The 12,703-nt window shown below is 36.4% G+C and overlaps 1 protein-coding gene across 5 annotated transcripts in view; it reads left to right on the top strand.

Moving 5' to 3' along the window:
• Positions 1–12,703, top strand: part of UCKL1 (uridine-cytidine kinase 1 like 1) — a 306,712-nt gene that overhangs the window by 34,881 nt on the left and 259,128 nt on the right. The window contains exon 1 of one of the 5 annotated variants that reach the window (XM_053711124.1): positions 5,605–5,670. The exons of 2 other annotated variants lie outside the window; for them this stretch is intronic. In XM_053711124.1, coding sequence (XP_053567099.1) covers positions 5,609–5,670 — 62 coding nt within the window. In that variant the 5' untranslated portion in view covers positions 5,605–5,608. Of the gene's footprint in view, positions 1–5,604; positions 5,671–5,758; positions 5,829–12,703 lie in introns of those variants that run through there. 2 more of the 5 variants (XM_053711437.1, XM_053711336.1) reach the window with 2 other exon arrangements.

The raw sequence follows: 12,703 nt of genomic DNA on the forward strand, positions 1-12,703 counted from the left end.
ATATAATTTATTAAATATAATATTTACAAATATTTTTTTTAAACATATAGCATTATAAGTATTATAGCCAAAACTGTAGGACACACCAATGCCTTTCTGTGCTTCCTCTACATATCTTTATAAGACTTGCAGCTGGCAGTAAAGGCTTTAAACCAGCTTTAAGGATGGTAAGAATTACTGCATCATTAGTCTGCAAATGCTCTAAAGCAAGGACATCTAGTAAAGGCCTAGAATATAAACCCCACGGTATGGGTCTGTAATTTATACGCTGCACACTCTCTGGTACTGGGACCCTCATTAAACACTGCACTGTCTGATGCAGCTGTTTTTTCTGCTTGACCCGGATGAAGAAAAGGCAACTGGTCATCTGAAATCATTTCAGATCAGACTGATGCGCATCTGACAAGCAGTATACGCGCTGATGGCAGATGTCCTCACGCTGCAAACTCACTGGTGCTGGGACCCTCATTAAACAATGTACTGTAAGGTGCAGCATCTGATGCAGCTGTTTGTTCTGCTTGACCCCGATGAAGAAAAGACTTCTGGCAATCTGAAATAAATTCAGATCAGACTGATGCTCATCTGGCCAGCAGTATACGCACTGATGGCAGATGTCCTCACACTGCAAACTCACTGGTGCTGGGACCCTCATTAAACACTGTACTGTAAGGTGCAGCATCTGATGCAGCTGTTTGTCTGCTTGACCCGGATGAAGAAAAGACAACTGGCGATCTGAAATAAATTCAGATCAGACTGATGCGCATCTGACCAGCAGTATTTGCACTGATGGCAGATGTCCTCACGCTGCAAACCAACTGGTGCTGGGAACCTCATGAAACACTGTACTGTAAGGTGCAGCATCTGATGCAGCTGTTTGTCTGCTTGACCCGGATGAAGAAAAGACAACTGGCGATCTGAAATAAATTCAGATCAGACTGATGCGCATCTGACCAGCAGTATTTGCACTGATGGCAGATGTCCTCACGCTGTAAACCAACTGGTGCTGGGAACCTCATGAAAAACTGTACTGTAAGGTGTAGCATCTGTTGCTGCTGTTTGTTCTGCTTGACCCAGATGAAGAAAAGACAACTGGCAATCTGAAATAAATTCAGAAATAAATTCAGATCAGACTGATGCACATCTGGCCAGCAGTATTCACGCTAATGGCAGATGTTTTTACGCTGCAAACTCGCTGGGAACCTCATGAAACACTGTACTGTAATGTGCAGCATCTGATGCAGCTGTTTGTTCTGCTTGACCCGGATGAAGAAAAGGCAACTGGCAATCTGAAATAAATTCAGATCAGACTGATGCGCATCTGGCCAGCAGTATACGCGCTGATGGCAGATTTCCTTCAAGGATTTTTATATTACTAAACTGTAAGTATCTAAGGTAAGATTTTCTGAGATTAACAAGTTTGTTAGCTCTTTGAGCAAGACATCCCATTACCACATTAGATTGTAAATACAGATCCTGCTCCAAGAGCCTACAGACATGTGCAGTGAGGTCAGATAATTTCTCACATTTCTGTCACGCTTTTCTTTACTTTCCCATTTCATAGAAATCTTTAGCTTTAATTTGGTTCTGTATGTTTAAAGCTTTCTGTACTTTTCAAGGCTTATTGATATACAATATACAAATCATCTCTGTGACACTAGAACATGAGTCATAACACCAACAATAAAGCATAATTACACTTACACTGCTATAACTTTAATAAACTGATATTAAATGAAATTGAATGGCTTAAATCCATTCTTACTGCACATATCTGTCTAATGTAATAATGTTAAGGATCTTGGTGAAGACAATACAATATGATTAATATGTTTGCACTTATATCCTCAATGCAATGCCTTGACGTAGGGACACCAATAAGCACCTTGCAGCTGGTTTACAATTTTATCTGAGAACTGCAGCAACCTGGAACAAGGACTATTATATCTGTGAAACTAAACTTGAATGTCTACAGTCACTGTGGGACAAGTACTACTGTTGGATTTTTAAAGCAGAGAGTCCTAGTGAAGCACACGATTTGATAGGTCATGGGATGGTCCTGTATTTTATACCTCAGATTAGAAATTGAAAAAAAAAACTGCATTATAAGGTGCAGTGTGTCATGCACCTATGTTCTTGCATTGGATGAAAAATCCTTACAAGATGTGCATAGACTGATTCATATCTGGCAAGCAGTATAACGAAGACTGGAATACTCTATGGCAGTGGCAGGAAGATTGAAGATTTCAGAGGGACTAGTGTTATGCCACATGCTGAGTGCAGTCTTACATCAGGGATTTATTTTATTTCTCTACACTATAAGTATCCAGAGGTAAGTTCTCCTTAAATACAAGAATGTAAGCTCTTTGAGCAAAGCACTGAAACACTAGATTGTAAGCTCCTTGGAACAGGGTCTGCTCTTACACCCATGGAAATCCTTTAGAGCAGGGACTCCCATTGTACCAAATAAATGTATTGTTGTTAATAGAGTGAGATAAACCCTCCATTTAATTAGTTCAGCAAGGAATAAATATACAATACATAGAATATACAAATTATCCCACAGAGTATTAATAATTCAAAATGCATTTTAATATGGCACCCCTTATGCTCCTGTCAGTTTAAACCAGTAGTATAGCAAACTGTGAAATACATGAGGCTTAAATAACACAGCATCAACCATAGGCAGCCTGTTTCGCTACTTTGGGACTCTTTCTCACTCAAGTCATTATGGTTGATGCTGATGTCCTCGAGCATTCCACCCTTTGCTACAGGGCTGCCCATTATATTGAAATGGATTTTGAATTGTAAGTGTTGCAATTTTGCACAGATAAGTACATTTATTTTTTGCTAGGATTAATACAATGGAGGAATGAGCCCCAAATGGGCCAAACAGGCTGTCTATGGTTGGTGCTGCTGTTCTGCTCAAGCATTAATTTCACGCTTTGTAAGTGTGGTTACGAAAATTAATTAATCATCAGCAAAACTGGCATATAGCCGTAAACCTAAAATCAATGCTTGAGTCCAATAACATAGCACCTACATCATACTGAAGAGCCCCAACGAGGGTGAAACAACCTGCCTATAGTGAAAAAACACTTTGTAGTATTACAATATATTATTCCCCTGCAAGACACCACTCTTTTTGTAGTGGGTTTGTATGTAAGCAGAACTATTACAGAATAATAAGGCTTTCATATATCATAAGAGTCAAAATTTTGCCTGATTGCCAAGTGCTCTTGACATAGTAAAAGTGTTCCTACCTAAAACTATTAAATGGTCAGATGTTTTGCACATATCTGCAATAAAAATGTTTGTATATTTAAATATGAGAACACAAAGAATATCTCTTAATGATAGCAGCAACTGGATCACCCGAATCACCCAGCAGCAACTGGATCACCCTGGATCACCCGAAAAACCTCTAGCAGTTATGTCCATGCTTAATTCAGTGCAGGCCTCCATTTACCAAGTTGCCTACAAGCTCATCATACTGTAACACACCTAGTAAAGAAGGCTTATTTACAGTATACTGAGAACTTGAAAAACAGCCCTATTAAAACTTAGAAATCAGCTATTTAGATATTTTAAATTGCTCTTTTATCTGGTGTCAGATCAAAGTAATTGCCAAAGAAAGAGGATAACTACATTATTTGTTTACAAACTGAATAATAAAGTATGCATTGTTGCACATGTCTAGTAAATTCTTTGCCTTGAAAAAAAATATATAATGTTCTAATTCTTGAGAGCATTTATTGTTAAATGTTTGCAGTACACTACAGGTTACATCGTATGGGACCTACTAAAGGGATATAAAACCCATTTTTGTTCTTTCCGGATTCAGATAGAATATTACAGGCAATTTTAAATGATTTTCCAATTTACTCCTATTATCAAATGTGCTTAATTCCCTTGATATACATTGCTGAATTTACAAAACACATCAACATTTAAAAGTACAGTTACACTCATAATAACACTGATACAAAAATATTAAATAAAAATATTGCATTAAAAAGTTATAAGGGCTCAAAGATATGAGGTCTCAGGTGTTATATATAAAAAAAGACTGCAAATGGCTTTAACATAGAGATACTGTACATTCATACACATGGCTAAATATGTATATGTATGTATATGTGTGTATATATGTATTTATATTTGTATATACGTATTTACAGAATATAAACACTTAAATACATATGCATACATATATAGAAATATATATATATATATATATATATATATATATATATAAGTGCATTGGAGCCCTTTGCAGTTAAGTAGATGAAAACATGAAAAACATATTTATGCAATATTCATAAGTGTTTAACTATGTATTTACTATATCAATTTCACATTCCAATGTTTTTGCACAATGGGGAATATGTTCTATGTATTTTTAAATAGATAATCCTATATATCTGTATACATCTAGACATATATATACATATACCATATATATATATATGTATATGTATGTATAAATATATATTTGTGCAAATATCCATCAGATATACATTTAAATCTCTCTTTAAGAATACATAGAACATATTCTGCTATCTGCAGAACATTAGATTATGAAAGATGCAATATTATCTTCTTATGTTATGCTTTTAAATAACCGCCATCGTGTTTGTGTGACTTTTGGGTGCTAGGTATTTTTCAGCGACATTGAAGTCTATGGGGGGAATGCGATTTTGTATTTGCAACTTCTCAAAGTCTATTTTTTACTGTGACGTTATGAACATGAGAGAGCAAACTTTTTACTTTCAACTCGTAATATGAGCCTGAAACTCTGAGAGCAAAAAATAATTAAGCAGTCATTTTATCCCCTTGGTTGCCAGTAACACATGTACAGAGCAGTGATGTAACCCCCTTGGATGCTAGAGGTAACCAACCCAGCAATGATTGACCACCCTCATGGTTGCCTGTAACACTTATAATAGAAAATGCACAGTGTAACTTCTTTTTGAGCCATATTTCTAATGCATAAAGGCCTAGAAGGTCCTTTACATTTAGCTGACAGGGGTCTTTAAAAATACTGGACATTTAAGTGTCCAGTATTTTTGTACAGATTTTACTGGACAGCCTGTTAAAATACTGGACTGTCCGGTTGAATACTGGACACTTGGCAACCCTATCATAGTAAATTATTCGTAAATGTTATAATTGCATGTCGGAAAAAAAAGACAACATTAAAGATGAAGCAATAAAAAATGACATACAACAAAAAATATTACCCAGTTTCATTTCTATTATAATTTATTTTGCTTTTGTTCTCTACACACTACATTAATACCAGTATCACAAACATTTCCAAGTAGATTAAAAAACGGCTTTAGAATCCTTTCTTCTCTAACGAATTGATGAAGAAGCAGCATAATAAGGCTACGGCCGCAGCTGAGATCTCACGCTTTGCTTTTACTACAACTCACTTGTGTTTACTACTTTGGTCTCCTTGGTAGCAGTCTAACAACTACCAGCCTCCCGAGCTATAGCTTGTGCCGCCTTGGGTGCTGGGACTTGTAGTTTTCGATTTGCCCTTTACCGTTATCAAAATAACACGTTAAACTACAGTTCCCGCAGTGCTTTATTCTTCGGGAATGTTATGCTAAGAATGGCGGAGAGTGAGAGGGTCGACTCTAAAAAGGGGACCGGAAGCAGTGAGAGGTGAGAAATGAGAAACTATTGGCTAGTGACAGGAGTTTAAAGAGCTGAACACAATGATGTAATGAGAGGCATAATGCAATAATCTAGTTTATTGAGATAAATTGGAAGCAGTAATAGAAGATTGAGAGACTGAGAGCACTAGTAGTCTGTAGAGACACGTGAGTTAGAATCTGAGCTGTTTGGTTGGTAATGAAAAAGACTGAGGGTGTTGCAATAGCATGTGAGTGGTAGAATTTGATTACAGGTAGTGAGGTTACAGGTGAGAGGATGAAACTGTGTATTGGGAGATAAGTAAACTGCGGACAACAACACGTGTTTGATAGAGAATGATAATACAGAGAAGAGAGGTTACGGAGAGTAGGCAGTTTAAAGGCAGAAATAGCTAAGCAGAAAAGAGGTTGGCAATGCATTAGAGATTGGTGAGCCAGAAAGAGGTAATGACAGTGACGGGTAAAAAGAGCGAGCAAGGCCACTCACAACAGGTATTTGAGAGAAGGACCAGAGGCAGGTGAGCTAGAGATAACTCAGCAGCAAGTGAGAAAGACTGATAACAGGTGAAGAAGAGAGACGGCTGTGCAGGTAAAATGCGAGTGAGAGAAAGGTTGGTTGACAGCAGCATGTGAGAGAGAAAAGCTTATGACAGTGACAAGAGAAAGACAAGTTGTAGGTTGTGGCAGTTTACAGAGATGAGTTTCTATTCTTAGGTGTGGAGAAGCTGAGTCAGTTAGAGAGGAGATGCAGGAGTTTAAGGGGAGATGAGGAGTGGTGGTTGTACTTAGTGTCCATCCTTCCTTTTTCAAGTTCACCATGCCTTTATTGTTTCCTTTTTAAAGGGACATGAAACCAAATAAATTATTTTTAAGAATCAAATAGAGCATGCAATTTTAAACAACTTTCCAATTTACTTCTGTTATTTCATTTGCTTTGTTCTCTTGGTATCCTTTGTTGAAAACAATACCTAGGTAGGTTCATGAGCCACAATCCACGAATTGGAACTAGCTGCTGATTGGTAGCCACACATATATGCCTCTTGTCATTGGTTTACTCAATGTGTTCCGCTTGCTTCCTGTAATGCGGTGCTGTTCCTTCAACAAAGAATAAAGCAAATTTGCTAATAGATGTAAACTGGAAAGTTGTTAAAAAGTGTATGCTCTTTCTGAATTATGAAAGAAAAAATGTGTGTTTTATATTTCTTTAAATAAAAAGACAAATAATTTCCAGGTTACCACCTAAATCTATCTATGTGTTGGGAATAAAGTATGTTTGTGCCAGTGTGTCATTGTATATGCCAATGTACATTTTGGTTGGCGTGATGTACATAAAACAAAGAACTATTTCTAAACCTGCAAATGCTCAATTACTAAAGCTATGTTTAGTCTCTCTCTTTCTTTATATAAAGTTGTTCGTTTTTTCCAGGGTCCATTTAAAGTGAATGTAAATTTTGATGCTAAAGTGCCGGTTTTTAAAAATTCGATTAAAAACAGGGGCACTTTAATTCATCAACATTTACATTTCACTTCTGTTGTGAAAAAAAAACCTTACCTTTTTAAACTTGACAGCATCTCCAGCTTCCTCCGGTCGTCGCAAGCCATTTCTGATGTTAGAAATGATAGATCGGTCATCCTCCAATCACGGCTTCCACCCCCCCGGGGGAATCAGTGTCTGATCCAACGCCATGATTGGAGGAAGCCGCATTCCTCATTTTAGACCCAGAAAGAGGCTTTGCAACGGGCGGAGGAAGCTGGAGCTGCTGTCAAGATTAAAAGGTAAGTTTTTTTTCACAACAGGAGTGAAATGTAAATTTTGATGAATTAAAGTGCCCCCGTTTTTAATAAAATTTTTAAAAACCGGGCACTTTAGCATCAAAATTTACATTCACTTTAAGGGGCATTGCAGTGAAAAAAACCTACATGCTAATTTTATCACAATCAACTTTGCAACTCAAACCCTATAACCCCTCACATATTGAGTTTATTGGAAGGCAAGATCAACATAATTGATGACAAGTGTTTTAATGTAAAGGCTACAGCTGTTGCACGCATTTCCAATGGAAACTCCTTTACATGGATTGACATATAAACAGTACATATGCATTCATGTTATTAGGCTTACTGCAACCAATAGTCCAATAAAAAATTACCTAAAACATTAGAACTTTTTTCTTTTTGAACTATTATCCACTTTTGGGATTTTGATAGCTGACTGCCCACCAGAGTTCCAGCATTTGACATATGCGGCATGTGAAAACTTCACATTAAATATGTATCAATGTGCAGTACCCGGGTATTCAGTTTCAGTCCTCAAGAGTAACAAACAGGGTAATAATTTAAAGCGATTGTAAACTTTGTCCAATTGTTGCGTGCTCCCTTTGGCGTCCAGCTCATGGGGCACTCAATGATTGTATGAAGCCGGATTCGTCATCTAAGACAAAAATAAAGTATGAAATGCGGACGGAGGAACGGCACAATGTTTATTAATTATTTTTATTTACATTTTTTTAAATTTTATTTAATTATTTTACTAAGGAAGCCTCTTTAAATATTTTAATGAATGAAAACGCCCCTGGTTTTAGGAATAATTGTATATGCTGTGGATTACATGGACAAAGTTTACAATCACTTTAACAGGACATAAAACCCACTTTTAATTTATCAGAAAATATTTAAAGGGATATGAAACCCAAAACATTTATTTTGTGGTTCAGACACAGCATTCAATTTTAAAATGGTTTCCAATTTACTTCTATTATCAAATTTGCTTTGTTCCTATGGTATTCTTTGTTGAAGAGCTTTCTAGGTAGGTGTCTGGGGCATTACACGGCAGAAAATAGTGCTGCCATCTAGTTCTCTTGCAAAAATATAACATTCTTGCAAAACGGCTGCCATATAGTGATGCAGACATTTGCATGCTCCTCAGATTTTTTTTTAAAAAAAGATATAAAGAGAACGAAGATAAATTATAATAGAAGTAAATTAGAAAGTTGTTTAAAATTGTTTGCTCTGAATCATATTCCATTAACCCCTTCATGCAGAGGGATTGCCGATCAAACACTGTTTTTGGCGACCCCCCTCATTACAGGCTGGTTGTTGGTGGCCTAGTGGCTGGCACTAATGAAAAAATAAGGATGAAGCTCTCCAAAATGCCCAATTATCTAATGCTTTATTGGAATAAGTGCAGAGTCATACAGCCACGACGTTTCGGGGAGCTATGCCCCTTAATCATGTGGTCACATGACTCTGCACTTATTCCAATAAAGCATTAAATAATTGGGCATTTTGGAGAGCTTCATCCTTATTTTTTCATTATTGTTGGGGAGTTTGGTAGTGACTCCTTGAAGCTCTATCCGCTGGTTTTGTTGCTGGATAAATCTGACATTGTGGTCTAGTGGCTGGCACTCCCAGGCTTCATGGGATTGTTGGTGACGTCACAAAGGGGGCTGAACCAGGATGCACTGGTAGCTGCAAGGGAACTGGATAGTGAGAAGATATTAAAACTCCTCAATTTCAGTTCCCTTAGCAGCTGCAAACCTCCCAGACCCCTCATTTGAAAGAGCATCGTCTGCATGGCAGGGGTTTTGGAGTAGTACCACACAACAGATCTTTGTAAAAATAAAGTTAAAAAATTGTGATTTGCTTGGGGATAATACATTATAAGCACAGTAACAAAATGTGGTCTGCCTAGAGACCCCTAATAAAGTTTATTTTATAATAGATAAAATATATGGATTTTGTCTGTATAGTCAGGTGATCACTGTGGTAACAGCGAGCACCTTGTAAGAAAAAAAGTGCTTTAATCTCTGTACTACACAATTGGACCTCTCTAACTTATATTATAACTCCCAAAAGGCCTGTATGGGCCCCTATTTCAATGTGGCTGCCCTTGATGACAATTTAGTCAGGAGATCACAGTAACAGCAGTGGTAACCTGGCCATCTTCAATATTATTCACTAAAATCTAAAAATATACTTTTTTTTTTTTTTACTGTTTTTGCAGCAGCTATCACGCATGCCATGAAATATAAATATAGTAATGGTATACTGTGAATCTGCTGGGCCTGCTGAAAAAAACAATATATAACTTGTGTGGGTCACTTACTGAAAGTTAACTTACATTAGGGTTTAAATGTAGGTAGCAAAAAAGCTCAAAATTGACTCAGCACTGGGGTGTAAAAAAGGCTTAGCAGTGAAAGGGTTAATAATGCATAGTAAAATAACAAAACTTTGCACTATGTCATTATTGATGTTGACCCCTTTTCTGGTACTTTTAACTTGGAAGTGTGTACTTTGGAAGTCTAACCCTGCTACATTCTACACAGTGGTTGGTTAGTGTGTTAGTTTATTTACATCTGTCTCTATTTGGCCTCAGAGGTGATAAGAGGCTTTTAATAGGCTATGTCCATGGACTGAAAAACAATGCAAATATTGCTTACACAAGCAGTTTAAATACAGACCCTTTGCATTGTAGTGTTTCATTGTTGTTATATAGTATGCATTTATTTATATGCATATCTACAAATCAGTTTTATATCCCTCTAAGTATTTATCTGCATGCTGTTTTACTATTGTTTAAGAAAAGAAAAAAAATCTCATTGCACATTAAAGGGACATAGAACTCTAATGTTTTCTTTTATGATTCAGATAGAGCTTGTCATTTTAAACAACATACCAATTTATGTTGCATCAATTTTGCAACATTCTTTGTTTAAAAAAAAGTAGCAATGCACTACTGGGAACTAGCTAAACACATCAAGTGAATCAATGATGACCAGCCACCAGTCAACAGCTAGCTTCCAGTAGTGCATTGCTGCTTCAAAGCCTACCTATGTATGCTTTTCAGCAAAGTATACCAAGAGAACAAAGCAACTTTGATAATATAAGTAAATTAGAAAGTTGTTTAAAGAGACAGTCAAGTCAAAATTAAACGTTCATGATTCAGATAGGGCCTTTCCAATTTACTTTTATGATAAAATTTACCTTGTTCTTTTGGTATTTTTTGTTGAAAGCTAAACCTTGGTAGGTTCATTAACTGATTTCTAAGCTGTTGAAGACCGCCTCTTATCTCAGTACATTTTGACAGTTGTTCACAGTTAGACAATGCTAGTTCATGTGTGCCAAATGTTTGAACCGCCCACTTCCTGTAAAGTGCATTATGGGTATGGGCAAATGGTGAAGACAATTGTTAAAATTACCTTCGGAAATAATTAGATGTATATGTAGTAACAATGGTTGGTTTATCATATCTGTTTTATGAATAAAGATTCATTTTGCAAGGTATATCGTGGGTATTAGTAGGTTCGCCATTATGTTGTATACGATGGTACATTTGTGACATGATATCCGGTTTTCGGATATATTACGTTACTTCCGAGATGTCATTTCCGGTTTCGTCATTTCTGGAATACCGTTTCCGGTTTCGATTTGTCCGGAATGTTATGGAGTACAAAAGAGGGGAAGGTTTAAGTGTGTGTCAAATCTAATTCCAGAATCAGATGTGTGATGGCAGAGAAATATTAAGAGCTTGAAAGTTAAAAGGTTGAAATTCAAGTAATCAATAAATATGGGTATAGCCATAAGTCCTACATGTTATATAAGTTATTAGTCAGACATGTCATACAGAAATGATCATGAATGGAGAGCAATAAAGATACTGGATTGTGCAATAAATATAAAAACCAAGTAGAAACTGTAAAAAAAGTTGTCATCCTATAGCCTCAAATGGATATTTAACAGGTGGGTGTTTTTGGTTAATGTACAAGCCTCTCAGCTTCAAGAACCTGCTTTATTAGTATCGGTAAGGACGTTTTGCTAGATACCTAAACAGATACATATCTATAAATGGAGGTGTAACAAGTAGGTGTAAAACGATGTATATCTATATTTGTGACATAATGGTACACTAAACCACTCCTAAAACGTAGGATCACAAATACTGCGTATCGACTTAAACAATTTCTAAGGGTAGATGGTATAAGTTTTCACTTAATTAAATTATTGGCAGATGAAGTAGCCTATCCTATGGTGATGTCACACAGTTGCCCTACCTAGGATCACTAGTGAGAGAGTATATATGTTAATCTAATTCTGCATATGGGTATTGTTGGTGTTATTGTCTCTTTAATTTAAAAAGACGTGATAAATCTTCTTTATTATTTAATCATTTTGGGATACAGGCAATCTAATGTGAATATCAGTTTAGATTCATTCAGGAGTAATTTATGTTCATAATTGCCTCCTCTCCAACTTTTGTTGACTTTCTGTTTCCCTAGAAATGTGAAATCTTTGATGTTTCCACCATGTTTAGTTTTAAAATGTTTGTATAGTGGAGTATCTGTGTTCTTTTTTTCAGTGCACAATATATGCTCTCTGATTCTGTCTCTCAGAATCCTAGAGGTCTTTCCCACATACTGTAAACCACATGAACACTGGATTAAATAGACGACACCTCTGTCGTGGCATTTTATCAGATTATGGATTTTGTGTTTTTCTTTATTATGTTGTGAAGAAAAATGGTACATTTTCCAGCCATTTTTACACGCCTTACAGCTTGGACAGGGGTAGAATCCTTTAATATCTTTGCCATAGCAGTTTGTCATATTTTGTCTTGCTTGTTTTGGAATACTTGGGGCTAACATATTTCTTAGTTCATTGGATTTCCTGTATATAAATTGCGGATGGAGAGTCAATTTATCTCCAATTGTGTCATCTTCTTTTAGTAATGGCCAATGTCGCTTAAATATTTTTTCTATAATATGTTTATTCGCACAATATTCAGTGATCATTGGGACAATGATAGTGTCATCTTCGCACTGTCTGACCTGTTTATTCTTATATTTTATGAGATATCTGCAGTCAACCTTCCTAACCTCTTCAATCTTATCCTCTAGGGTTTCCTCTTTGTATCCTCGCTCTAGGAATCTTTGTTTTAGGTATACTGGCTTGTTCCTCCCATCTTGCAGGGTTGGAGCAATTTTTCTTCACCCTTAGTAATTGGCCTTTTGGAATATTAGCTTTCCAGGTAGCGTGATGACAGCTTA

Source organism: Bombina bombina, chromosome 1 (assembly GCF_027579735.1).
Source record: "Bombina bombina isolate aBomBom1 chromosome 1, aBomBom1.pri, whole genome shotgun sequence".
Classification (NCBI taxonomy): domain Eukaryota; kingdom Metazoa; phylum Chordata; class Amphibia; order Anura; family Bombinatoridae; genus Bombina; species Bombina bombina.